The sequence below is a fragment of the Oncorhynchus tshawytscha genome, linkage group LG22 (assembly GCF_018296145.1).
Source record: "Oncorhynchus tshawytscha isolate Ot180627B linkage group LG22, Otsh_v2.0, whole genome shotgun sequence".
Classification (NCBI taxonomy): domain Eukaryota; kingdom Metazoa; phylum Chordata; class Actinopteri; order Salmoniformes; family Salmonidae; genus Oncorhynchus; species Oncorhynchus tshawytscha.
Genome location: NC_056450.1, coordinates 37,869,271 through 37,897,265, shown reverse-complemented (window position 1 = coordinate 37,897,265; position 27,995 = coordinate 37,869,271). Strand labels below are relative to the sequence as shown.

Sequence of the window (27,995 nt, the reverse complement as noted above, 5' to 3'; positions counted from 1 at the left end):
TAGCAGAATTTAAAATATGAACAAAATGATTATTTATTTGTTTTTACATTAATTACAAAGGGGTTGTGTTAAATGCGTTCAGTTGTACAACTGACTAGGTGTCTCCCTTCCCCCTTTACATTCGTATAGAAACATTTAGATTCTAGCATTTACAGAATGATGGCTGTGTGTTGTTTATTAAAGATGATATAAAAATGCAATACAAAACACGCTTCCAAACAAGAACAACATTCTAATATTAAAAAGAAACTCACCGATCAGGGCCCAGATTCACAAAACCTTAAGAAGAAATTTCTTCTTAACTGACATTTTTTTCTTCCCTTAACTATAGACTTATGAAGAAATTTAATGCAAATTTGCAATTCCTCAAAAAGGTTACTGGAAATGTTAATGCTTTTGTTTCTTAAGTTTTTGCGTGAGAAATGTTTTGCGATTCTGAGCCCAGGTCACGTTTTCTGTCTTCCCGTGCACATCAATCAACAAGTAGAGGGAATGATTGATTGAACCCCTAGATAACGTACATATTAATAACTTCAGTTTCTTGATTACTTTGTGCAAACAAATCCATTCCCAGTTAATTTTGACTCGACTTGGATCAATAAAAAAAACATTTTAATGGTTACAGGAAAGTGCACTTAGTGGGTCCGCCCAGCGTAATGTCCCAGCTGCATAGGGGAACAGGCTTATGATCAACAACCATGGAGATCATTGGCTTTTACAGCATTTTGACACAAAAGGTGAAAGGTCACGAGCCAATTAACCATTTCCTTGCTCTTTATGAGGAAGCTCTAGACTCATGATAGTGCGCATGGCTTTAAAACAAAAAGGTGTACTCAATGCAATGCCACAAACATAATTATAAGTAAACAATACTGGACTACAAGAGTTATGTAAAAATAGACAAAAGGGATAGAAGTAGAAACGGAACTACATCGAATAACAATATTTGAGCCATCGGAGAAAAAAAAGGTATATTTAGATTATGCTACGATGAAAGAAGAAGGCGGTGACTGTGATACAAGAAGTTTTTCAGTACAGAGAGCGAGTTGACCCTATTGGCTGTTTGGGGGTCCAATGGGAACTCTGGAGATTGTAGACATCCTGTAGGAGACGTGGTCACGTTCCGGCCTTCACACCTCTGGCACAGAGTGGTCCATGGCTGACCGCAGCAGACCACTGGACATCCTAAAAAGACAAACACATTCTATTAATCCAAATGATCATAAGTGTTCCACCAACTGTACCAACCTGAGACCTTATAATGCGATTCCTTAAAACTCCTAACTGCTTACCTCTTGACCATGTGTTCGTAGATGAACTTGGGCATGATGGTGATGGTCATGGCTGTAGGAGAGGTGGTCAGGATGTCCTTGATCTGAGCATCCTGCACATCAACAAACAGTATTAACATATACTGAGTGGCCAGTTTATTAGGTACACCACTCTGTTCACGAAACTGGATCACTTCTACAGACAGTGAGTCACGTGGCCGGGGCTTGCTATAAAAAGCAGGCAGACAGGCATCCAGTTAGTGTTGGATTGAACGTTAGAATGGACAAAACTAGTGACATGATCGTCGGTGCCAGGCTCGCCGGATACAGTATCTCAGAAACGGCCGGCCTCCTGGGCTTTTCACGTACGACAGTGTCTAGGGCATGAGAATTCAACTCTGACCTTACAAGGTCCGGAGCCTGCTGGTTTTCTGATAATTCATTGCACACACCTGGTGTCCCAGGTCTAAAATCAGTCCCTGTTTAGGGAAGGGAACAATGAAAATACAGTGGAACTGTATAACTTCGAGGTCCAGAGTTGAGTTTGCGGGGTCGAGGTTTTATAGAGAATGGTGCAACAAAACAAACCAGTCAGCGGCAGTCCTGTGGGCGGAAACAGCTCGATAATGAGAGAGGTCGAAAGAAAATGGCAAGAAATGTGCAAGCTAACAGGCGGGCCACAAATCCCGGCACACACACACACACACACAACTCGTCGATCCTCGTCACGGATTGGCTATTGCAGCATATATCCACACCGGGTTCCACTCCTATCAGCTAAAACAAGAAGCAGCTCCAGTGGGAATGCTTTCACCAACACTGGACAACTGAGGAGTGGAAACACTGCCTGGTCCAACGAATCACAGTTCCTGTCGCGTCATGCTGAGTCAGAATTTGGTGTGAGCAGCGTGAGTCCATGGACCCATCCTGCCTGGTGTCAACGGTACAGGCTGGTGTTTGTGGTGTACTGGTGTGGGGAATGTTTTCCTGGCACACGTCGATACCAATCGAGCAACGATTGAACGCCACAGTGAATCTGAACGTTGTTGCCGACCAAACCCAATAAGAGAGTCTTTGGGATGAGATGGAATGGGCTGTTGGCAGCATGAATGTGCCACCGTCCAATCTACAGCAACTGCATGATGCCATTGCGTCAGCATGGACCAAGATCCCTGTGGAACGTTTAAGACACCTTGAAGAATCCATGCCCTGAAGAATTCAGGCTGTTCTGGAGTCAAAGCGGGGGTCAGACCCGGTAATAGACTTAATAAACTGGCCACTGAGTGTAGATTCAACTTTGGGAGACTGATTCATCGTCAGGGAGAAGTCACCATCAACACTTGAAGTCAAAGCTCACCTTGAGGCCGATAACATTCTGTCCGTTGATCTCACAGATGTAGTGGGACGTCAGCAGGCCGTTGCGAGCGGCCGAACCATCCTTGACCAGCGAGGTGATGTTGCCCGACTTGAAGATGAACCCAACGTGGCCTGAGCTGTCTTTGTGCATGGTGACAGTACGCTGGAACGGCCTGAAGTCAGAACACAAACACAAAAGACTCATGAGGTAGTTAATACTCAAGACGACCACTTAGTAGTAGTACAGTCCAAATCCTCCATTGTTTTTCATTGTGTCCTTTGCCTTTTCTCAAAATATCATACTGACCAATCAAACAACCTCTGATTAATAGTAAAACAGTGTTGTGATATGACCAGCAGGAGGAGCCAGAGCTGTAGTGTTTGTCAGGTTCACAGAGCAACTAAGAACATTTTTTTACACTCCACTTACTCAAACATTCCCTCTTAATGGCCAGACATATTGATGAACATCAACACCTCATGACATAATCCAAGGAACTACACCAAACTGATCAGACTGGACTACACTGCGGCCCTGCGTCGTCAGGGGTAGGGGAGGGTTTGGCCGGTGTAGGGGAAGGTTTGGCCGGGGTAGGGATGTCATTGTAAAATAAGAATTTGTTCTTACACTGACTTGCCTTGTTAAAAAAAAGGTTAAAAAAATAAAATTGTATCTGCATGAAATAACGGTGGTCGTCACCTCCTTACCTGTCCCGGACAATGAGCTCGATGCGGGTCTCCGCAGCAACCTTCAGGGCTTTATGGGCCTTGTCCAGGCTCCAGCCAGCACAGTTCTGCCCGTTGATCTGGAGGACCTGGTCCCCGAAGCGCAGGCCCCCCAGGGCGGCCGGGGAGTTGGCCTGAACCAGCTGGATAAACACGCCCTGAGGAGACGGATGGATAACTGTAATCTGTAGTCTGGTTTGAGGACAGATGTATAATTGTAATCTGTAGTCTGGTTTTAGGACAGATTGAGAACTGTAATCTGTAGTCTGGTTTGAGGACAGATGTAGAACTGTAATCTGTAGTCTGGTTTGAGGACAGATGGATAACCGTAATCTGTAGTCTGGTTTGAGGACCGATGGATAACTGTAATCTGTAGTCTGGTTTGAGGACAGATGATTAACCGTAATCTGTAGTCTGGTTTGAGGACAAATGGATAACTGTAATCTGTAGTCTGGTTTGAGGACAGATACAGATAGATAACCGTAATCTGAGGACAGATAGCCTAATTTACAACCAGACTACGGATTAGGGATATGATAATGACTCACATTGTCGATGGCTCTTAGCCTCAGGCCGACCTTCCTATCCTGGTCCTTACAGAGGATGATCTCACGCAGGCCGGGACGGATCTCTGCCCTCTTGATGCCCACGTCTGACCCAGTCACGGGACACACCATGCCACTGATTCCCATGCCAGACGACACCGCCACTTGCTGTGGAGAGAGGGAGGTGACATTAAGATAAGAGGGCGGAGATTGGAAAATAGATGTGGAACGTTTCCATCAATAAGCAGTTGGTAGTGGAACGTTTCCATCAATAAACAGTTGGTAGTGGAACGTTTCCATCAATAAGCAGTTGGAGATGAAACGTTTCCATCAATAAGCAGTTGGAGATGGAACGTTTCCCATCAATAAGCAGTTGGAGATGGAACGTTTCCATCAATAAGCAGTTGGAGATGGAGAGGAGCAGAGACCTCCCAGACACTCCCACTAGCCTACACACTAAAGAGGAACAGAGACCTCCCAGACACTCCCACTAGCCTACACACTAAAGAGGAACAGAGACCTCCCAGACACTCCAGGCTGTTGAAGAGTCCGTCAGTGCTGCTCTGGGAACACAGTGCTATGCTACACTGTACTCTAGTTTCTTTTTTTCTTTCTTTTTCCATGGTATCCAAATTGGTAGTTACAGTCTTGTCTCATCGCTGCAACTCCCGTACGGACTCAGGAGAGGCAAAGGTCGAGAGCCATGCGTCCTCCAAAACACAACCCAACCAAGCCGCACTGCTTCTTGACACAATGTCCGATTAACCCGGAAGCCAGCCACACCAATGTGTCAGAGGAAACACTGTACACCTGGCGACCGTGTCAATGTGCACTGCGCCATGCCCGCCACAGGAGTCGCTAGTGACTGATGGGACAAGAACATCAATGCCAGCCAAACCCTCCCCTAACCCGGACGACGCTGGGCTAATTGTGCTCTGCCCCATGGGTCTCCCGGTCGCGGCTGGTTGCGACAGAGCCTGGACTTGGGACCCAGGATCTCTAGTGGCACAGCTAGCACTGTGATGCAGTGCCTTAGACCACGGCACCACTCGGGAGGCCTGTATTCCAATTTTTAAAGAGCCTGCTAGGAGTCCGTAGGACCGGGACGACACCAGTATCGCAACACGAGTTAGTATCGTGGCAAGGAAACAAAACACAAAGCAGATTTAACTTCTTTAAGAACACAACCCTAATGTTGGAAACAAACATGTTGTCATCCAGAGTCACATGTATTTATTTCACAGGTTATAGAACACAACATTTGACATACAGCAGGTTTTTAAAAGGACCAAAGAGTTTGGTTAGCTTTGTGTTTTCATTTTTGCCATGAAGAAAAAAAAAATTGCAATAGAGATACTGGTATCGTCCCGACACTATGAGTCCACTACTGAGAGCTCATCCAAAACCACTGTCCCTCCTGCCTCACCCTAAAACCTAGGCTACATGTCTCATTCATGTACAACTCTGACAAACCAAATCAAGCTCAAGTATCTCTTGTTGAACCCTGTGGTTTGAATGTAATCTCTCTTGTTGAACCCTGTGGTTTGAATGTAATCTCTCTCGTTGAACCCTGTGGTTTGAATGTATATTTACTAACTACAGTCTGAGTCGCAGAATGTTTTTGTGAAGCAGAGAGAACTTTATCCAGGGCCGTGCGGTCTTCTCCAGAGACCTACAGGATGTGTTGTGTACTGGTGTTAGCTGGCCTGATGGCACTGGGGTCTGCTCTGCTGACGTCTGAGCATCACACAGAGGAAATATCACCCAGTAAAAATAGACCTTACATAATATGACATTCAGGCATCTTATCCCTCACTCAGCCAATGAGGAGGAAGTACCGCTGAAATGAGGTCACAACTGACATCCTTCATTACAGACACATAGGGACACCATCTGACATACATCAGCAACAAGAAGTAGGCCTAAATCCTCCACATGCACAACTTACATTGTCTGCCATGGGCACCGAGGCCATGTTCCTCTGCACCTCATCACTGTCGAGGCTCAGGCCCATGTACTCTCCCAGCTCCTCCAGGTTAGGGTACAGGGCTAGGAGATAACAACACACAGTTAATATATTTTTTAAAAATCACATGATATTTGTCACACGCACCTAGTACAAAGCAGGTGTAGACCTTACAGTGAAATGTTTACTTCCAAGCCCTTAACCAACAAGGGGGAAAAAAAGTGTTAAGAAAGTATTTACTAAAATAAACTGAAGTTTAAAAAAATCATAATTAAAGAGCAATAACAGTAAAAAGGCTTCATACAGGGGGTACCGGTACAGAGTCAACGTGCAGGGGCACCGGTTAGTCGAGGTAATATGTACATGTAGGTAGAGGTAAAGTGACGATGGATGGGTAACAAACAGAGAAGCAACAGTGTAAAACTGGGGGTGGGGGCAATGCAAATAGTCCAGGTGGCCATTTGATTAGCTGTTCAGGAGTCTTATGGCTTGGGGATAGAAGCTGTTTAGAAGCTTTTTGGACTAGTACCGCCTTCCGTGTGGTAGCAGAGAGAACAGTCTATGACTAGGGTGGCTGGAGTCTCAACTTTTTGGGGCCTTCCTCTGACACCGCCTGGTATAGAGGTGCTGGACGGCAGGAAGCTTGGCCCCAGAGATGTACTGGGCCGTACGAACTACCCTCTGTACTGCCTTGCGGTCGGAGGCCGAGCAGTTGCCAAACTAGGTGGTGATGAAACCAGTCAGGATGCTCTCGATGGTGCAGCAGTGTAACTTGAGGATCTGAGGACCCATGCCAAATCTTCTCCTGAAGGGGAATAGGCTTTGTTGTGCCCTCTTCACAATTGTCATAGTGTGTTTGGACCATGAAAGTTTGTTGGACACCAAGGAACTTGAGGCTCTCAACCTGCTCCACTACAGCCCCTTAATGATGGTGTCGGAGTCGTGCTTGGCTATGCAGTCATGGGTGAACAGGGAGCACAGGAGGGGACTGAGCATGCATCCCTGAGGGGCCCCCGTGATGAAGATCAGCGTGGCAGATGTGGTATTACCTACCCTTACCACCTGGGGGCGGCCCGTCAGGAAGTCCAGGATCCAGTTGCAGAGGGAGGCGTTTAGTCCCAGGGTCCTTAGCTCATCACTAAGCTAAGGACCCTGTAGTTCACGGTCCTCTGTAGCTCAGTTGGTAGAGCACGCACGGTCCTCTGTAGCCCAGTTGGTAGAGCATGGTCCTCTGTAGTTCAGTTACTCAGTACCTTGTTGAAGCACCTTTGGCAGCGAATACAGCCTTGAGTCTTCTTGGGTATGATGCTACAAACTTGGCACACCTGTATTTTGGGAGTTGCTCACATTCTTCTCTGCAGATCCTCTCAAGCTCTGTCAGGTTGGATGGGGAGTGTTGCTGCACAGCTATTCTCAGGTCTCTCCAGATATGTTCGATCTGGTTCAAGTCCAGGTTCTGGCTGGAACACTCAAGGACATTCAGAGACTTGTCCCGAAGCCACTTCTCCGTTGTCTTGGCTTTGTGCTTAAGAGTCGTTTCTTCTGCTGGAAGGTGAACCTTTGCCTCAGTCGGAGGTCCTGAGCGGTCTGGAGCAGGGTTTTCATCAAAGATCTCTGTACTTTGCTCCATTCATCTTTACCTGGATCCTGACTAGTCTCCCAGTCTCCCTGCCGCTGAACAACATCCCCACAGCATGATGCTGCCGCCACCATGCTTCACTAGTCTCCCAGTCTTCACAGCTTCACTGTAGGGATGGTGCCAGGTTTCCTCCAGACGTGACGCTTGGCATTCAGGCCAAAGAGTTCAATCTTGGTTTCATCAGACCAGAGAATCTTGTTTCTCATGGTCTGAGAGTACTTTAGTTGCCTTTTGGCAAACTCCAAGCGGGCTGTCATGTGCCTTTTACTGAGGAGTAGCTTCGGCCTGGCAACTCTACCATAAAGGCCTGATTGGTGGAGTGCTGCAGAGATGGTTGTCCTTCTGGAAGGTTCTCCCATCTCCAAAGAGGAACTCTGGAGCTTTTCAGAATGACCATTGGGTTCTTAGTCACCTCCCTGACCAAGGCCCTTCTCCCCCGATTGTTCAGTTTGGCAGGGCGGCCAGCTCTAAGAGTCTTGGTGGTTCCAAACTTCTTCCTTTTAAGAATGATGGCGTCCACTGTCTTTGGGGACCTTCAATGCTGCAGACATTTTTTGTTGTTCTGTGCCTCGACACAAACCTGTCTCGGAGGTCTACGGACAACTCCTTCAACCTCATGGCTTGGTTTTTGCTCCGACATGCAACCTTTCCAAATCATGTCTAATCAATTGAATTTACCACAGGTGTACCCCAATCAAGTTGTAGAAACATCTAGAATGATCAATGGAAACAGGATGCACCTGAGCTCAATTTCGAGTCTCATAGCAAAGGGTCAGAATACTTACGTAAATAAAATATTTATGTTTTTTATTTTTAATAAAAATGTTTTTTGCTTTGTCATTATAGATTGAAGACATTTTTTTGAGGAAAAAGGGAATATGTCTGAATACTTTCCAAATCCACTGTAAATCCCAAGTCTTTTACTGTGTCTTTGATATTTCACATGGACGACATTAAAGGTTAACAGTCGACGTCGACTTTACTAACGGTTTACGGGCGACTTTACTAACGGTTTACGGGCGACTTTACTAAAGGTTTACGGTCGACTTTACTAAAGGTTTACGGTCGACTTTACTAACGGTTTACGGTCGACTTTACTAACGGTTTACGGGCGACTTTACAAAAGGTTCACGGTCGACTTTACTAACGGTTTACGGGCGACTTTACTAACGGTTCACGGGCGACTTCACTAAAGGTTCACGGTCGACTTCACTAAAGGTTTACGGTCGACTTTACTAAAGGTTTACGGTCGACTTTACTAAAGGTTTACGGGCGACTTTACTAAAGGTTTATGTGCGCCTTTACTAACGGTTCACGGGCGACTTTACTAGCGGTTCACGGGCGACTTCACTAACGGTTCACGGGCGACTTTACTAACGGTTTACGTTACTAACGGTTTACGGTCGACTTTACGAAAGGTTTACGGTCGACTTTACGAAAGGTTTACGGTCTCCTTTACAAAAGGTTTACGGTCGACTTTACTAACGGTTTACGGGCGACTTTACTAACGGTTTACGGGCGACTTTACTAACGGTTTACGGGCGACTTTACTAACGGTTTACGGGCGACTTTACTAACGGTTTACGGGCGACTTTACTAACGGTTTACGGGCGACTTTACTAACGGTTTACGGGCGACTTTACTAACGGTTTACGGGCGACTTTACTAACGGTTTACGGGCGACTTTACTAACGGTTTACGGGCGACTTTACTAACGGTTTACGGGCGACTTTACTAACGGTTTACGGGCGACTTTACTAACGGTTTACGGTCAACATTACTAACGGTTTACGGTCAACATTACTAACGGTTTACGGTCAACATTACTAACGGTTTACGGTCAACATTACTAACGGTTTACGGTCAACATTACTAACGGTTTACGGTCGACTTTACTAACGGTTTACGGTCGACTTTACTAACGGTTTACGGTCGACTCTATTAACGGTTTACGGTAGACATTACTAAAGGTTTACGGTCGACAGTAACATCTGGAAGACAAGGTGCATTATGAACACTTTTTTTTTTTACAAATCAAAACAGAATATTAAAAAAAAAGAAATAATACCGACTATTACATCTGTAAATTATGTAATTATGAACTCAAATATATTGATGTGAATGTTTAATTGTATTCATGTGAACTATTTATGATCGTAAAATGTGAAAAACAATAAATATATGTTTATAGGAATAAAGTTTGGGTGGAAAGTTAAAGTACACGTGTATACCAAGGCATGTGGGAGATTGACACGATCAGCCAGACAGTCACACAGCACCCCCACAATAAACATTAAAAGGCATAGGCTATAGGACACTATTTTTGGTTCAAACTAAGGAATACACATGATTGACACAGAACATCCACCCACACGGTCCACAGATGCTGCATGGGAGACGAATTTGCTGTCAGTGATTCAACTAACCACCGCCTACACGCATCATTAGAGGATCTCTTCCTATTGGACAGGAAAACTATATATAAAAAAGACCAAGCACTGCTCAGTCTATGCATTGGTTTGGTTAACACACATACTCATTTAATAATTTAACTATTGGCCTCTCTTCTCACACACACACAACTACCACTCAGCTAATACAGGATATGAACTGACCTTGGCCTGGTGTAATCTGCAATACCATTACCTCACAGAGTTGCAGTGATCTGTAAACCCCAGGGATTAAATGATGTCTCAGTGTTAGTTTTACTCTTTCATCTAACCTCACCCCTGGCCCCTACGGAGCACCGGGGCTGAGCCTGACCTCACACCTGGCCCCTACGGATCACCGGGGCTGAGCCTGACGACAACACTGGCCCCTACGGATCACCGGGGCTGAGCCTGACGACAACACTGGCCCCTACGGATCACCGGGGCTGAGCCTGACGACAACACTGGCCCCTACGGATCACCGGGGCTGAGCCTGACGACAACACTGGCCCCTACTGATCACCGGGGCTGAGCCTGACGACAACACTGGCCCCTACGGATCACCGGGGCTGAGCCTGACGACAATACTGGCCTCTACGGATCACAGCATGGGGACATTTGCCGAGAGGAAGAATTAAGAAAAAAAAATGTTTAAGGAGAAAATTAAAATATATGAAAGATCAGTAACAGAACAGAGGAGGTGGTGATGTGTAATGACAGAACAGCGGAGGGGGTGTGTAATGACAGAACAGAGGAGGGGGTGTGTAATGACAGAACAGAGGAGGTGATGTGTAATGACAGAACAGAGGTGGTGGTGATGTGTAATGACAGAACAGAGGTGGTGGTGATGTGTAATGACAGAACAGAGGTGGTGGTGATGTGTAATGACAGAACAGAGGAGGGGGTGTGTAATGACAGAACAGTGGTGGTGATGTGTAATGACAGAACAGAGGAGGGGGTGTGTAATGACAGAACAGTGGTGGTGATGTGTAATGACAGAACAGAGGTGGTGATGTGTAATGACAGAACAGTGGTGGTGATGTGTAATGACAGAACAGTGGTGGTGATGTGTAATGACAGAACAGTGGTGGTGATGTGTAATGACAGAACAGAGGTGGTGGTGATGTGTAATGACAGAACAGTGGTGGTGATGTGTAATGACAGAACAGTGGTGGTGGTGATGTGTAATGACAGAACAGTGGTGGTGGTGGTGTGTAATGACAGAACAGTGGTGGTGATGTGTAATGACAGAACAGTGGTGGTGGTGGTGTGTAATGACAGAACAGAGGTGGTGGTGGTGTGTAATGACAGAACAGTGGTGGTGGTGATGTGTAATGACAGAACAGAGGTGGTGGTGATGTGTAATGACAGAACAGAGGTGGTGGTGGTGTGTAATGACAGAACAGAGGTGGTGATGTGTAATGACAGAACAGAGGTGGTGGTGATGTGTAATGACAGAACAGAGGTGGTGGTGATGTGTAATGACAGAACAGTGGTGGTGATGTGTAATGACAGAACAGTGGTGGTGGTGATGTGTAATGACAGAACAGTGGTGGTGATGTGTAATGACAGAACAGAGGAGGTGGTGATGTGTAATGACAGAACAGTGGAGGTGGTGATGTGTAATGACAGAACAGTGGTGGTGGTGATGTGTAATGACAGAACAGAGGAGGTGGTGATGTGTAATGACAGAACAGAGGAGGTGGTGATGTGTAATGACAGAACAGTGGTGTGTGTAATGACAGAACAGAGGAGGTGGTGATGTGTAATGACAGAACAGAGGAGGTGGTGATGTGTAATGACAGAACAGAGGTGGTGGTGATGTGTAATGACAGAACAGAGGTGGTGGTGATGTGTAATAACAGAATAGAGGAGGAGGAGATGTGTAATAACAGAACAGTGGTGGTGATGTGTAATGACAGAACAGTGGTGGTGATGTGTAATGACAGAACAGTGGTGGTGATGTGTAATGACAGAACAGTGGTGGTGATGTGTAATGACAGAACAGAGGAGGTGGTGATGTGTAATGACAGAACAGTGGAGGTGGTGATGTGTAATGACAGAACAGTGGTGGTGGTGATGTGTAATGACAGAACAGAGGAGGTGGTGATGTGTAATGACAGAACAGAGGAGGTGGTGATGTGTAATGACAGAACAGTGGTGGTGGTGTGTAATGACAGAACAGAGGAGGTGGTGATGTGTAATGACAGAACAGAGGAGGTGGTGATGTGTAATGACAGAACAGAGGAGGTGGTGATGTGTAATGACAGAACAGAGGTGGTGGTGATGTGTAATGACAGAACAGAGGTGGTGGTGATGTGTAATAACAGAATAGAGGAGGAGGAGATGTGTAATAACAGAACAGTGGTGGTGGTGTGTGAGGGAATGAAGGGAGAGCAATGAGAGGGGATGCAGAGATAAGACATGATTGGAGGAAATGAGGAAGTGGACAGCAGTGAGAGCTGTGGTTGGGCTGAGGTCCAGTGGTGATGTCATGCAGGGCCATTTCCTTCACCACCTTTCCTGTCTGTCCCCTTCAGGCCTGAGGAAGAAAACTCCCCTCCCAGTGCTGCTACCAGGCCTGCCGTCTCCATGTCAACCATTAGCTAGCTCCACTGGGAGAAAACCAAAGCCCAGAGCACATCCCATACTGAGAAAGAGAGAATGAGAGAGTGGAAGAGGGGAACAAGTGAAAAAGAGCAGAAAACCACATTTTTTCCCCTCCCTGTGTGGGCCCTGCCCACCTTCCTTTTATCTGGTAGTCCTCCCTCCCTCTCCCTATTGGAATCCCTACTCACTGTGGTCTCCCTGCCCATTTCACCCTCACTCAATGAAAGACACAGACTGAGCGGAGACCGATCCACAGAGTAGGAGCTGAGCTAAAGAACATTCCATAAGACCCCATACCCTCCAACTGCCTCTAATCCTCAGCGTGTCTTTATCTCCTCTCAACACCACACAACAGAGCCGAAAGGCCTTTCACCACTAACAACAGCCTGATTCAGAGAAGAGCCCCAAAACAGACACAAAGATGGAAAGGGAAACCAAGAGACGAAAGGGGGAGTAGAAAGAAAGTGAGAGACCAGGGACTGTATTCAAAAAGTGTTGCTCTAGGATCAGTGTTTCCTTTCAGATCATAATGAATAAGATTACATGGACACGGAAGGACCTGATCCAAAGAGCAGCAATCCTACTCTTGAGAAGTTTTGTAAATAGGAACACCCTGGTCTGGAGGAGGGCAAACCAACAGGGAAACTACAGAATATGGTCTGTGATACTCAACGTATCTCTGCGTGCAGTTTGAAGGAAGTTGCACAGTAACTTTAGTGCAATGACTGGAAGACATAACAAAATGGTATCCACGTGTTCATACGACACTGTGGAAGTCCAGAGGTATCCCTTTAACATGTGGTATAGGCCTCACAGAAGCAGGTGGACTCCCCTGATGATGGCATCCCCAGCACAGCAGCCTGCGGCTGGTAGGTCCCCTCAGCGATGGCTGGGGTAGCAGTGGTATGGGCAAATTGGGTCTGAGCCTAGGAGAAAGACAGTAAAGATGTTTATTAAGTCGCCACACAAACTAAATATATATATTTTTTTCCCACATTTATTCAACCAGGTAGGCCAAGTTGAGAACAAGTTCTCATTTACAACTGTGACCTGGCCAAGATGAAGCAAAGCAGTGCGACACAAACAACAGAGTTACACATGGGATAAACAAACGTGCAGACGATAACACAATTGAAAAATCTATGTCAATTTGATGGGCTTATGTCTGTTAAATTGTCTGTCTTGAATGGTGTGCCCCAAGGTTCTGTACTTGGTCCTCTCTTATTCACTATTTATATAAACGATTTAGACAAAAATTTCCAAAATACACAACTTCATTTTTATGCTGAATATACTGTTATTTACTGTTGTGCCTCGTCTCTTACAAAAGCTTTCCAGAACTTGCAAATTGCTTTTTATACTGTTCAACATACCTTGTGTCAATTGAAGCTTATCCTCAATACTGACAAAACTAAACTAATGGTGTTTTCTAATGCAAGAAATAGACCTCTGAACCTTTCACCCATTACTACCTGTCAGGGCAAGGAGATTGAGGTTGTAACCTCATAAATATCTTGCAATTTTAATTGATGACGGCCTCTCTTTTAAATTGCATATTCAACAACTTACAAAAAAATTGAAGCTGAAATTGGGATCTGTTTTTCTTTTGAAGCCAGAAGGAGGCTAGTATGAGCTACATTTATGCCTTTACTAGACTTTGGGGATATGTTATATATGAATGCTTCCGCTCAGTGTTTGAGATCATGGCACTTTGAGATTTATTTTAAACTGCAAAACCCTTATGCACCACTGCACATTGTATACCAGGGTTGGCTGGCCTTCTCTAGTCACTCGTAGGCTCAGGCACTGGTATATCAAATCAAATTTTATTTGTCACATACACATGGTTAGCAGATGTTAATGCGAGTGTAGCGAAATGCTTGTGCTTCTAGTTCCGACAATGCAGTAATAACCAACAAGTAATCTAGCTAACAATTCCAAAACTACTACCTTATAGACACAAGTGTAAGGGTATAAAGAATATGTACATAAAGATATATGAATGAGGTCAGGACCTCTACTTTTATTTACAAAGCCATTTTGGGTTTACTAACTTTTTATTTGTGCATTTTAAATTTTTAATTGTTCAGAAATGTGGTGGGTTCTCTCTTCGTTCGCTGGACTTTATCCTGCTAACTGTTCCAAATGTCCGAACTGAATTTGGTAAAAGGGCTTTTATGTACTCTGCGCCATCGTCTTGGAACACCTTACAAAATACTTTTAAACTGGAAGAACTTGTCCCGATTGGTGTTTTTAAATCACTGATGAAGGATTTTGAGGCTGATTCCCTGACCTGTCAATGTTTTTAATTTGCTGTTTTATACTCTTGTGAATTCAATGGTTTTTACTAGATTACTTGTAGTTTTTCATGTTGTCTGTCTGTCATTTTTTTGTAATGATTTGGTGCTGCCCATCTTGGCCAGGGCGCTCTTGAAAAAGAGATTTTAATCTCAATGAGCCCTTCCTGGTTAAATAAAGGTTAAATAAAAACATGTACAGGGTATTTTAAGATTAGATAGGGAAGGCAATAAATAGGCCATAGTGGTGAAATAATTCCAATGTAGCATTAACACTGGAGTGAAAGATGTGCAGATGATGAATGTGCAAGTAGAGATACTGGGAGCAAAAAGAGCAACAACAACAAAAAATAACATGGGGATGAGGTAGTTGGGTGGGCTATTTACAGATGGGCTGTATACAGGTGCAGTGATCTGTAAGCTGCTCTGACAGCTGATGCTTATAGTTAGTGGGGGGAGATAAGTCTCCAGCTTCAGTGATTTTTACAATTCGTTCCAGTCATTGGCAGAGAACTGGAAGTAAAGGTGGCCAAAGGAGGAGTTGGCTTTGAGGATGCCCAGTGAAATATACCTGCTGGGTAGCATGCTACGGGTGGGTGTTGCTATGGTGACCAGTTAGCTGAGATAAGGCGGGGCTTTGCCTAGCAAAAACTTATAGATGACCTGGAGCCAGTGGGTTTGGCGACGAATATGTAGCGAGGGCCATCCAACGATAATACAGGTCGCAGTGGTGGGTAGTATATGGGGCTTTGGTGACAAAACGGATGGCACTGTGATAGACTGCATCCAATATGCTGAGTAGAGTGTTGGAAGCTATTTTGTAAATGACATCGCCGAAGTCAAGGATCGGTAAGGATAGTCAGTTTTACAAGGGTATGTTAGGCAGCATGAGTGAAGGAGGCTTTGTTGCAAAATAGGAAGTCGATTCAAGATTTAATTTTGGATTGGAGATGCTTAATATGAGTCTGGAAGGAGAGTTAAATGTCTAACCAGACACCTAGGTATTTGTAGTTGTCCACATATTCTAAATCAAAACCGTCCAGAGTAGTGATGCTAGCTGGGGGGCGGGTGCGGGCAGCAATCAGTTGAAGAGCATGCATTTGGTTTTACTAGCATTTAAGAGCAGTTGGAGGCCACGGAAGGAGAGTTGTATGGCATTGAAGCTCGTTTGGAGGTTTGTTAACACAGTGTCTAAAGAAGGGCCAGATGTTTACAGAATGGTGTCGTCTGCGTAGAGGTGAATCAGAGACTCACCAGCAGCAAGAGCGACATCATTGATATATGGAGTCGGCCTGAGAATTGAACCCTGTGGCACCCCCCATAGAGTCTGCTAGAGGTCCGGAAAACAGGCCGTCCGATTTGACACACTGAACCCTGTCTGAGAAGTAGTTGGTGAACCAGGCAAGGCAGTCATTTGAGAAGCCAAGGCTTTTGAGTCTGCCGATAAGAATGCTGTGATTGACAGAGTCGAAAGCCTGGGCCAGGTCGATGAAGACGGCAGCACAGTACTGTCTTTTATCGATGCCGGTTATGATATTGTTTAGGACCTTAAGCATGGCTGAGGTGCACCCATGACCAGCTCGGAAACCAGATTGCATTGTGGAGAAAGTACAGTGGGATTCGAAATGTTCGGTAATCTGTTTGTTAACTTGGCTTTCGAAGACCTTAGAAAGGCAGGATAGGATAGATATAGGTCTGTAACAGTTTGGGTCTAGAGTGTCTCCCCCTTTGAAGAGGTGGATAACCGCAGCAGCTCTCCAATCTTTAGGGATATCAGATGGTACGAAAGAGGTTGAACAGGCTAGTAACAGGTAATGGGGGTTGCAACAACTTCGGAAGAACATTTTAGAAAGAAAGGGTCCAGATTGTCTAGCCCGGCTGATTTGTAGGGGTCCAGATTGTCTAGCCCGGCTGATTTGTAGGGGTCCAGATTGTCTAGCCCGGCTGATTTGTAGGGGATTGTCCTGATTTTGCAGCACTTTCAGAACATGGGTGAAAGAGAAGTGGGGGTGAAAGAGGGGGGGAGGGGCAAGTTGCTGTGGGGGGTGCAGAGCTGTTGACTGGGGTAGTGGGAGCCAGGTGGAAAGCATGGCCAGCTGTAAAAAAAAAAAAATGTTTTTCCATGGACTTTACAGTCTCCCAGAACTTTTTGGAATTAGTGCACAGTCCTAACTCACTGTGTATACAACTCTTACAGTATGATGGTACCCCCACACACTGAAACTCAATACAACTCTTACAGTATGATGGTACCCCCACACACTGAAACTCAATACAACTCTTACAGTGGACCTAGAGGGACACCCACACCCCCTAGACAGAGTAACGGACACTGAAACTCAATACAACTCTGGAGCCTACAGTATGATGGTACCCCACCTGGACACACTGAAACTCAATACAACTCTTACAGTAACGACACTAGAACACCTGGTACCCACTAGAACACCTGGAGCCTAACACCTGAACACCTGCCTAGACAGAGTAACGGACACTAGAACACCTGGAGCCTAGAACACCTGAGCCTAGACAGAGTAACGGACACTAAACACCTGGAGCCTACAGAGTAACGAACACACCTGCAGCCTAGACAGAGTAACAGACACTAGAACACCTGGAGCCTAGACAGAGTAACGGACACTAGAACACCTGGAGCCTAGACAGAGTAACGGACACTAGAACACCTGGAGCCTAGACAGAGTAACGGACACTAGAACACCTGGCCTAGCCTAGACAGAGTAACGGACACTAGAACACCTGGAGCCTAGACAGAGGAACGGACACTAGAACACCTGGAGCCTAGCCTAGACAGAGCCTAACGGACACTAGAACACCTGGAGCCTAGACAGAGTAACGGACACTAGAACACCTGGAGCCTAGACAGAGTAACGGACACTAGAACACCTGGAGCCTAGACAGTAACGGACACTAGAACACCTGGAGCCTAGACAGTAACGGACACCAGAACACTGACATTTGGAAAATAAAATGTCACTAAACATTACATTCTAGTCATTTAGCAGACGGTCTTATCCAGAGCAACTTACAGGAGCAATTAGGGTTAAGAGCCTTGCTTAACTTCTTGGATATAGGGGGCGCTCTTTTAATTTATGGATAAAAAAACGTGCCCGTTTTAAGTGCAATATTTTGTCACGAAAAGATGCTCGACTATGCATATAATTGACAGCTTTGGAAAGAAAACACTGACGTTTCCAAAACTGCAAAGATATTATCTGTGAGTGCCACAGAACTCATGCTACAGGCGAAACCAAGATGAAACTTCAAACAGGAAATTAGCAGAATTTTTGAGGCTCTGTTTTCCATTGTCTCCTTATATGGCTGTGAATGCGCCAGGAATGAGCCTGCCCTTTCTGTCGTTTCTCCAAGGTGTCTGCAGCATTGTGACATATTTGTAGGCATATCATTGGAAGATTGGCCATAAGAGACTACATTTACCAGGGGTCCGCCCGGTGTCCTTTGTCTAAATTGGTGCGTAATCTTCAACTGGAGGCATTTTCCCATGAGATTCAGAAGAGAACACACACTTCCACGAACGATATATCATTGAAGAGATATGTGAAAAACACCTTGAGGATTGATTCTAAACAACGTTTACCATGTTTCAGTCGATATTATGGAGTTAATTTGGAAAAAGGTTTGGCGTTTTGAAGACTGAATTTTCGGGTTTTTTTGGTAGCCAAACGTGACGCACCAAATGGAGCGATTTCTCCGAAACAAATAATCTTTCAGGAAAAACTGAACATTTGCTATCTAACTGAGAGTCTCCTCATTGAAAACATCCGAAGTTCTTCAAAGGTAAATTATTTTATTTGAATGATTTTCTGTTTTTTGTGAAAATGTTGCCTGCTGATGCTAACGCTAAATGCTACGCTAGCTATCAATACTGTTACACATATGCTTGTTTTGCTATGGTTGAGAAGCGTATTTAGAAAATCTGAGATGACAGTGTTGTTAACAAAAGGCTAAGCTTGAGAGCTAGCATATTAATTTCATTTCATTTGCGATTTTCATGAATAGTTAACGTTGTGTTATGCTAATGAGCTGCGGGGATAATTACACTCCTGGATACAGGTTTTTTTCGTAGCTAAACGTGATGAACAAAACAGAGCGATTTGTCCTAAACAAATCATCTTTTTGGAAAAACTGAACATTTGCTATCTAACTGAGAGTCTCCTCATTGAAAACATCTGAAGTTCTTCAAAGGTAAATTATTTTATTTGAATGCTTTTCTGGTTTTTGTGAAAATGTTGCCTGCTGATGCTAACGCTAAATGGTACGCTAGCTATCAATACTGTTACACAAATGCTTGTTTTGCTATGGTTGAAAAGCATATTTTGAAAATCTGAGATGAGAGTGTTGTTAACAAAAGGCTAAGCTTGAGAGCTAGCATATTAATTTCATTTCATTTGCGATTTTCATGAATAGTTAACGTTGCGTTATGGTAATGAGCTTGAGGCTGTATTCACGATCCCGGATCCGGGATGGCTAGAATCAAGAGGTTAAGGGCACAGACAGATTTTTCACTCTAGTCGGCTCGGGGATTCGAACCAGCAACCTTTTGGTTTCTGGCCCAGTGCTCTTAACCGCTAGGCTACCTGCTGCCTAGAGAAAATATAATGGACACTAGAACACTTTGGCTGAAGCTTTGTATTTTTCTTCCTCTCTTTAACAAAGAACAATGTCGATTTTCATTTGGTTTTAGCCACCCGGGAGGAGGTCAGAGTAGCCTACTTTTAAAAAAGTCCAGTATTCTGTCCGATACTGGGTTTTCCTTACCTTCATGACCTTGTCCACCTTAAGATCCTCGAGGGATGGATACAGCGACATTCTGTGGGAAGAACACAAAGGAAACTGTCAATGTTGGCATGAGAAGAGTAAATACCACAATACAAAGGAGAGATAATCTCACCCATAAACTGCTAACCTTTGATGGCAGATCACTAGCTGAGAATAATGTGGCAGAAGACAGGATCAGAGAGGGGGGGGGCTATGGACCACACAGAGAGAGGGTTGGAGAACAGAGCGGTCTGTCTGTCTGTCCATAGACCCGTGCCCATACACAGCTCTGAAAGAGTGACACACATGGCATGGGGACTCCCAGGCCATAAAGCTCATAATGAAATTCCTGTTTTTCAATTGAGGCTTAAGTTTTTCACCACTAATCCACCATGATCCATTTCTGCACTTCCAGACCTCTTCCCATCATCACTCATCCTTTCATTATTGTGAGACGGTAAAGAGAGAGAAGGGTAGCTAACTGCAACAAAGATGTGATGTAAGCTGAGAAGTGGGTGTGGTCAGAACACCCTATAAAAGACCTAACTAACAAGCAAACAAGTCAGAGATACCCTTCTTATCCACATACTGTAGGCTGGGCGAGTTCTAGAACAAACAATGTAGGCTAGAAACTGACTGTAGTAAGTTAAGGTGGTTTTGATAAGAAAAATGTGATAAAGAAGAATGTTCCTACCCTTAAAAATGCCGAAAGCTCATATTTAATGTTAAAACCTTTTTAAAAAATGGCCTCATCTGACTACTGCGTGCCTCCATCTTGATAACGTGTCATCAATGACATCACTTGAATGGTTCGTCTGACAAGCAGCCCAGATTAGATTGCATGTTTGTAGCCTCATTGAGAATGTTTGAAATTTTGACAATACAAAAATTATGAAAATGAGTGCCTTTATAGAAGGCTATCCTGTTAATTAAGAGACTAGCCAGGTAACATGGTATGAATGATAAATTGAGAAAAAAATATATATACACACACACTGTGCAAGGTGGGCTAGCTAGCCAACTAGTCCGAAACCACGGCAAGCTCAGCTACCATTGATATTTTGCTAGGTAGCCTAGCGACATTGGCAGCATCATTTGGTAACCGAAGAAGGCTGTTCTGCTCCCACTATTCCTAGGCCTTCATTGAAATTAAGAATTTGTTCATAACTGACTAGCCTATTTAAATAAAAAGGTCAAAAATAAAGTCTCACAACTACCTGCAATTGATTTAATAAAAGTGGACACTGTTAGCAACACTACATGTCTGGAGCGAACTCTTTCAGAACAGACACCTAGCTATCTAGAAGGAGGCTCCCGAGTGGCGCAGCAGTCTAAGGCACTGCATCTCAGTGCAAGAGGTGACACTACAGACCCTGATTTGATTCCAGGCTGTAACACAACCGGCCGTGATTATCAGCCGCCCTATGGGGACTCCCAGTAGTCCCAGCGTTGTACGGGGTAGGCCGTCATTGTAAATAAGTATTTGTTCTTAACTGACTTGCAAAGTTAAATAAAATAGCATTGACTGAATACTTGTTTTTCTAGCCAGGTCTTTCTAGCTCAGCTAGCTAGCTTCTCCTAGGTTTGGCACATCTGAAATCCCTCACTGCAAACCATATTGGATAAAGTTTTATGCCTAGTGTACACGATCTGCCTGCAAAAGTGACTTATTGTCGGCATTACCATGCAGTTAGCATACTAACCTTGATGTTGTTAACTATCTAGCTAACATATGCTAACACAGTATGAGCCAATGCCCATGTCAAAACTACTGTAATGTTTAACACAGCTAAACCTTGCTCGCTGAATGAACAAAAACATGTGCAAGTGGGTTGACTGGACTATACAGGGTAATTCTATGCTAGCTACCGGCAGTGTTATTGTGGACATCATGCATTCAGCTAGCTTGCTAATGTTGAGTAACAGTTGATATGATGCCACTGTCCATGTGAAAAACCACTAATGTAGCCTATAGCTGAATGAGCTCAAAAACGTTTGCAAGTGGTTTATTTTATATTTTTTTACCCCTTTTTTGTGATAGCCAATTGGTAGTTACTGTCTTGTCCTATCAATGCAATTCCCGTACGGACTCGGGAGAGGCGAAGGTCGAGAGCCATGCGTCCTCTGAAACACGACCCCACCAAGCCGCACTGCTTCTTGACACACTGCTAGCTTAACCCGGAAGCCAGCCACACCAGTGTGTCGGAGGAAACCCTGTACAGCTGGCGACCAAAGTCAGCGTGCCTGCACCCGGCCTGCCACAAGTAGTCGCTACAGCGCGATGGGACAAGGACATCCGGGCCGGCCAAACCCGGACGACGCTGGGCCAATTGTGCACCGCCTCATGCTTCTCCTGGTCGCAGCCGGCTGCGACACAGCCTGCGATCAAACACGGGTCTGTAGTGACACCGGGTCTGTAGTGTGGAAACGTCTTTCTATCCTGAGCTAGGCGCCGAGGCCACATCTTTCTATCCTGAGCTAGGCACAGAGGCCACATCTTTCTATCCTGAGCTAGGTGCTCAAAAAAATATTTTATTATGTTCTAAAAGCATTTTCATAACATCAAGGTTACCGAACCTCGACATGTAAAACAATGTAGGTTGATTTGAGCATTTCAGTTTGTAACAGTCAAAACATACAACAGGCAGAATGTGTCATTGTTCACACACAGCAATCCCCCAGGGCACGTCATCAGTTAAAAAACATGTTATGTAAGCCTCAACCTGCAGCCCGTTTGTACTGCTGCCTTGTCCCCAGTCACTGAACGAGCAACACAGCAAAACATACCTCAAGGAGCTGGGCTTTTGATCTCCGGATGTCTACTATCAAGAAGAAAACATTGACGTCATAAAGATTGTCAAGGAACATAGAAACTATTTTATCAACTAAAAACAAGAAAGTACATTACACATATTAACACTGAAACCTATTGAGGAAGCTTGTGGTGGTTTCTACCTGGTACAAGGCCTTCAGAAAGTATTCACACCCCCTAGACTTTTTCCACATTTTGTTATGTTATTGCTTGAATTTTTTTTATTTTAAATTGGTCACTGGCCTACCCACAATACCCCATAATGTCAAAATGGAATTGTGTTTTTTGAGATAAAAAAAACAAACAATTATATATGAAATGTCTTGAGTCAATAAGTATTCAGCCCCTTTGTTATGGCGAGCATAAAGTTTTTATTTTTTTATTTATTCTTTTATTGCTTAACAAGTCATTGCATGGACTCACTGTGTGCAATATTGGTGTTTAACGTGATTTCTGAACGACTACCTCTGTACCCCACACATACGATTATCTGTAAGGTCCCTCAACTGAGCAGTGGTTTTCAAACAAAGATTCAACCAGAAAAGACTAGGAAGTTTTTCCAATGCCTCGCAAAGAAGGGCACCTATTGGTAGATGGATATTTTTTTTTAAGCTGACATTGAATAGCTCTTTGAGCATGAAGTTATTCATTACACGTTGGATGGTCTATCAATACACCCAGTCACTACAAAAATACAGGCATCCTTTTCAACTCAGTTGCCGGAGAGGAAGGAAATTTCACCGTGAGGGATTTCACCATGAGGCCAATGGTGACTTAAAAACAGTTAGAGTTTAATGGCTGTGATGGGAAAAACATCAACATTGTAGTTACTCCAAATTACAATACTAACATACAGTTGAAGTCGGAAGTTTACATACACCTTAGCCAAATACATTTAAACTCGAATAAAAACTCCCTATCTTCGGTCAGTTAGGTTCACCACTTTATTTTAAGAATGTGAAATTTCAATAATAGGAGAGAATAATAATTGATTTAATATTTTATGTTTACATACACTCAATTAGTATTTGGTAGCAGTGCCTTTAAATTGCTTACCTTGGGTCAAACGTTTCAGGTAGCCTTCCACAAGCTTTCCACAATAATTTGGGTGAATTTGGCCCATTCCTCCTGACAGAGCTGGTGTAACTGAGTCAGGTTTGTAGGATCCTTGCTCGTTCTGTACACAAATGTTCTATAGGTTTGAGGTCAGTGCTTTGTGATGGCCACTCCAATACCTTGACTTTGTTGTCCTTAATTAAGCCATTTTGCCACAACTTTGTAAGTATGCTTGGGGTCATTGTCCATTTCGAAAAAACGATTTGCGACCAAGCTTTAACTTCCTGACTGATGTCTTGAGATGTTGCTTCAATACATCCACACAAGTTTCCTTTCTCTTGATGCCATCTATTTTGTGAAGTGCACCAGTCCCTCCTGCAGCAAGGCACCCCCACAACATGATGCTGCCACCCGTGCTTCACGGTTGGGATGGTCTTCTTCGGCTTGCAAGGCTCCCCTTTTTTCCTCCAAACATAACGATGGTCATTATGGCCAAACAGTTCTATTTTTGTTTCATCAGACCAGAGGACATTTCTCCAAAAAGTACGATCTTTGTCACTATGTGCAGTTGCAAACCGTAGTTTGGCTATTTTATGGCGGTTTTGGAGCAGTGGCTTCTTCCTTGTTGAGCAGCCTTTCAGGTTGTTGATATAGGACTCGTTTTTACTGTGGATATAGATACTTTTGTACCGGTTTCCACCAGCATCTTTACAAGGTCCTTTGCTGTTGTTCTGGGATTGAGTTGCACTTTTCGCACCAACGTACATTCATCTCTAGGAGACAGAACGCGTCTCCTTCCTGAGCAGTATGACGGCTGTGTGGTCCCATGGTGTTTATACTTGCGCAATATTGTTTGTACAGATGAACGTGGTACCTTCAGGCGTTTGGATATTGCTCCAAAGACGAACCAGACTTGTGGAGGTCTATAAAAAAAAAATCTGGAGTCTTGGCTGATTTCTTTTGATTTTCTAATGATGTCAAGCAAAGAGGCACTGAGTTTGAAGACAGGCCTTGAAATATATCCACAGGTACACCTCCAATTCAGTCTAATGATGTCAATTAGCCTATCAGAAGCTTCTAAAGCAATTACCTTTTGTCCTGAATACAAAGTGTCCAATACAACACATTTCTGAGTACCACTCTCCATATTTTCAAGCATAGTGGTGGCTGCATCATGTTATGGGTATGTTTGTCATCGTTAAGGACGGGGAAATTTTTCCAAGAATAAAAAAGAAATGGAACGGAGCTAAGCACAGGCAGAATTCAAGAGGAAAATCTGGTTCAGTCTACTTTCCACCAGAGACTGGGAGATAAAGTCACCTTTCAGCAGGACAATAACCAAAAACACAAGGCCAAATCTACACCGGAGTTGTTTACCAAGAAGACAGTGAATGTTCCTGCGTGGCAGATTTACTGTTTTGATTTGACAATCTATGGCAAGACATGAAAATGTTCAACCAACTTGACAGAGCTTGAAGATTTTTTTAAATAATAAATGGGCAAAGGTGTGGAAAGCTCTTAGAGACTTAGCCAGAAAGACTCACAGCTCTAATCGCTGCCAAAAGTGCTTCTACAAAGTATTGACTCAGGGGTGTGAATAATTATGTAAATTAGATATTTATGTCATTTCATTTTCAATACATTTGCAAAAATGTTTTTACTTTGTCATTATGGGGTATTGTGTGTAGAGAAAAGTATATTTAATCCATTTTGAATTCAGGCTGTAACACAATAAAATGTGGAATAAGTCATTGGGTATGAATACTTTCTGAAGGCAATGTACAGTATGTACTGGGGCTGATATGGTCTGTGTTTTGGTACTGAGCCTTCGCTCTCTCAAAGCTGGTAAACAAATACACACAAGTTATCATGGAAAACTAGCATAATTACAGGACTGAGGGTGGAGCAAGACTAATGGATCTAGGCCTAATGGAATAGCAAGAGACAAACAGGATGAGAGAGCAGTTTCCCTTTTACTGGAAGAGATAGGCCTACAGCCAGAGTTAATAAGAAACTAAAAGCTCACTTACAACCACTAGAAAGAGAGAGGGAGGGAATGAGAGGGAGGGAATGAGAGGGAGGGAATGAGAGGGAGGGAATGAGAGGGAGGGAATGAGAGGGAGGGAATGAGAGGGAGGGAATGAGAGGGAGGGAATGAGAGGGAGGGAATGAGAGGGAGGGAATGAGAGGGAGGGAATGAGAGGGAGGGAATGAGAGGGAGGGAATGAAGGGGGGAGGGAGGGAATGGGAGGGAGGGAATGGGAGGGAGGGAGGGAGGGAGGGAGGGAGGGAGGGAGGGAGGGAGGGAGGGAGGGAGGGAGGGAGGGAGGGAGGGAGGGAGGGAGGGAGGGAATGGTTAGGGAATGGGAGGGAATGAGAGAGAATGAGAGAGAGGGAGGGAAGGAGCGAATGAGAGAGGGAGGGAGCGAATGAGAGAATGAGAGAGCGAATGAGAGAGCGAATGAGAGAGCGAATGAGAGAGCGAATGAGAGAGCGAATGAGAGAGCGAATGAGAGAGCGAATGAGAGAGCGAATGAGAGAGCGAGCGAGGGAGGGAACGAGCGAGGGAGGGAGGGAGGGAACGAGCGAGGGAGGGAACGAGAGAGGGGGAATGAGAGAGGGAGGGAATGACAAGAGTGCATCACATGACAGAGTACACACTTCCAGTACAGAGTAAATAGAGATCAGCTGTACTAGGGTGTGGCAGGTGAAACTGTCCCAGAGTCTACAGTAGACACCTACCATGCCGAGGTATAAGAGCCCAGTCACTTATGAATGACTAATCATCATCCTCAACTACTCAAACATACAAGCCTTGCCTTTAAGGACCAGGCCTTTGGCTATGGTGTCCTTCTGATCAAATTGTTTCCGTAGGCCTATGCGTACATTCGTTAAGATGTCACCTGAGCCATACGGGTCATTCCAGGAAGAAGAGAAGACATGAACTGGTCTGGTCGCATTTCCGGTACGACATCAGAATCACTGTGAATGATGGTTTGTTTATAAGTTGGTGTCTCCATTGTGTTGTTGAGAATGGTGTTGAAAAGGAAAAGTACAAGAGAGATGTTCATGTCACATGCTGTTCCTTTTTATATTATACACTGTGGCATCCCACTTTGTGAATAAATCACAAGATAAGCCATGAACAGGAAACAGGAACTTTGAGGTAGTCAAAGATACACTGACTGTGGTCGACATGGTAGCAGTGTCAATGTCCAAGTTCTCTCCCACACACACACACACACACACACACACAAACACACAGCGAACTTAGAAGAAAAAAGAAAAATCCCCCACTCCTACACGTGTTCCCACAACATTGATGCAAATGATACTCACTCCTACACGTGTAGCACTGTCAAACCACACACCATGAAAATAGCCAAATCCTTGTTCCTCTACAAGAACAACATACAACACAATGGACAACACACAATTCTGAAAAGACATAACCCTACTAACAGGTGGTTGACACTACTACAAAGTTTTAAAAACAAGTGATAAAAATAAGCACATCATGTGAACATTTAACACAATCACTGAGCCAAGCTATACATGCCCAACAATCACATTAAAGTCAAGACTACTGTACACTACACATCCAATTCACAGACCAGAGAGAGAGAGAGACACTCCATTATGTCTCCCCACCCCACCACCACCACCACCACCACCACCACCACCCAGAGAAGGGGGGGGGTAGGTAGAGACTATGACAATGATTACAAAGTCCTCTACAGTAACTTACACATCTCCATAGTGTGACAGACATTTGTGTAACATGAGTCAAGAATACACATGATGTCATGGGTCAGAGGTCTCAAAAACATTGAGATTTACTTAACATTTGTAAACAAATATAGTTTAAACATTAGTTAGGTATGTAGCTGAATATGTAGTTTGCTAGCCAGTTAACTGTACTTACCTGGCCAGGCTAATAGCCTCACTGTGACACCATATGATAAAAGACAACCACATGGAAAGCACAGTGCATCTCGCTATAGCTAACTTGGCTAGTTAGCTATATAAATGCTAGCTACAGATTTTCATCAGCTAACTAACAAGAAGTTGTGGCTAAACGATGAGATACCTAGGTTAACTGGTTACCTAGTTAGCTAAATGTATCAAGACAAGATGTTACTCTTTTCTTTATTCCTCCAATCTCGGCTAACACGTCGCTGGTGAATAACTTTACTCACTTAAATTCAATCACCACCTTTGTTTCGATACATTTGCTAGCAAGCTAACAGTATTTAGCTAACCGGGAGAGCTACGCTAGCTAACGGGAAATGTTATTGGACATATGTAAACTCACCTTAAAAGTTTTTGATGGTGAATATCTCAGGGGGGAACTCCGACTTTTAGTTACTATAGTCCTTTTTCTGCTTCGTACTTGGGACGAAAGCACCGCTGTTGAGAAGTGATATTTTGAGTCACCGCTAATGTCCTGGTCGAGAAAACCCAAGTCAATCAGAGGCGGTGACACAACCA

The 27,995-nt window shown here is 44.2% G+C and overlaps 1 protein-coding gene across 1 annotated transcript; it reads right to left on the bottom strand.

Annotated features, from left to right (window-relative positions):
• Positions 1–27,985, bottom strand: sdcbp2 (syndecan binding protein (syntenin) 2). The gene is made up of 9 exons (XM_024385170.2): positions 27,820–27,985; positions 19,637–19,688; positions 13,357–13,468; positions 5,847–5,947; positions 3,902–4,066; positions 3,336–3,511; positions 2,629–2,800; positions 1,293–1,384; positions 1–1,185 (listed from the first exon to the last, which is right to left on the bottom strand). The coding sequence occupies exons 2-9, from the start codon at positions 19,685–19,687 to the stop codon at positions 1,131–1,133; spliced, it is 924 nt and encodes a 307-aa protein (XP_024240938.1). The 5' UTR covers position 19,688; positions 27,820–27,985; the 3' UTR covers positions 1–1,130.
• Positions 27,986–27,995: the final 10 nt, after the last annotated feature.

Bases quoted from the DNA above. Each gene is read 5' to 3' on its own strand.
- sdcbp2 (XM_024385170.2), bottom strand. From the start codon at position 19,687: ATGTCGCTGTATCCATCCCTCGAGGATCTTAAGGTGGACAAGGTCATG. The intron at 1,385-2,628 runs GTGAGCTTTGAC...GTTGATGTGCAG, and splicing joins AGAATGTTATCGGCCTCAAG to GATGCTCAGATCAAGGACAT. The intron at 1,186-1,292 runs GTAAGCAGTTAG...TTGTCTTTTTAG, and splicing joins TACGAACACATGGTCAAGAG to GATGTCCAGTGGTCTGCTGC.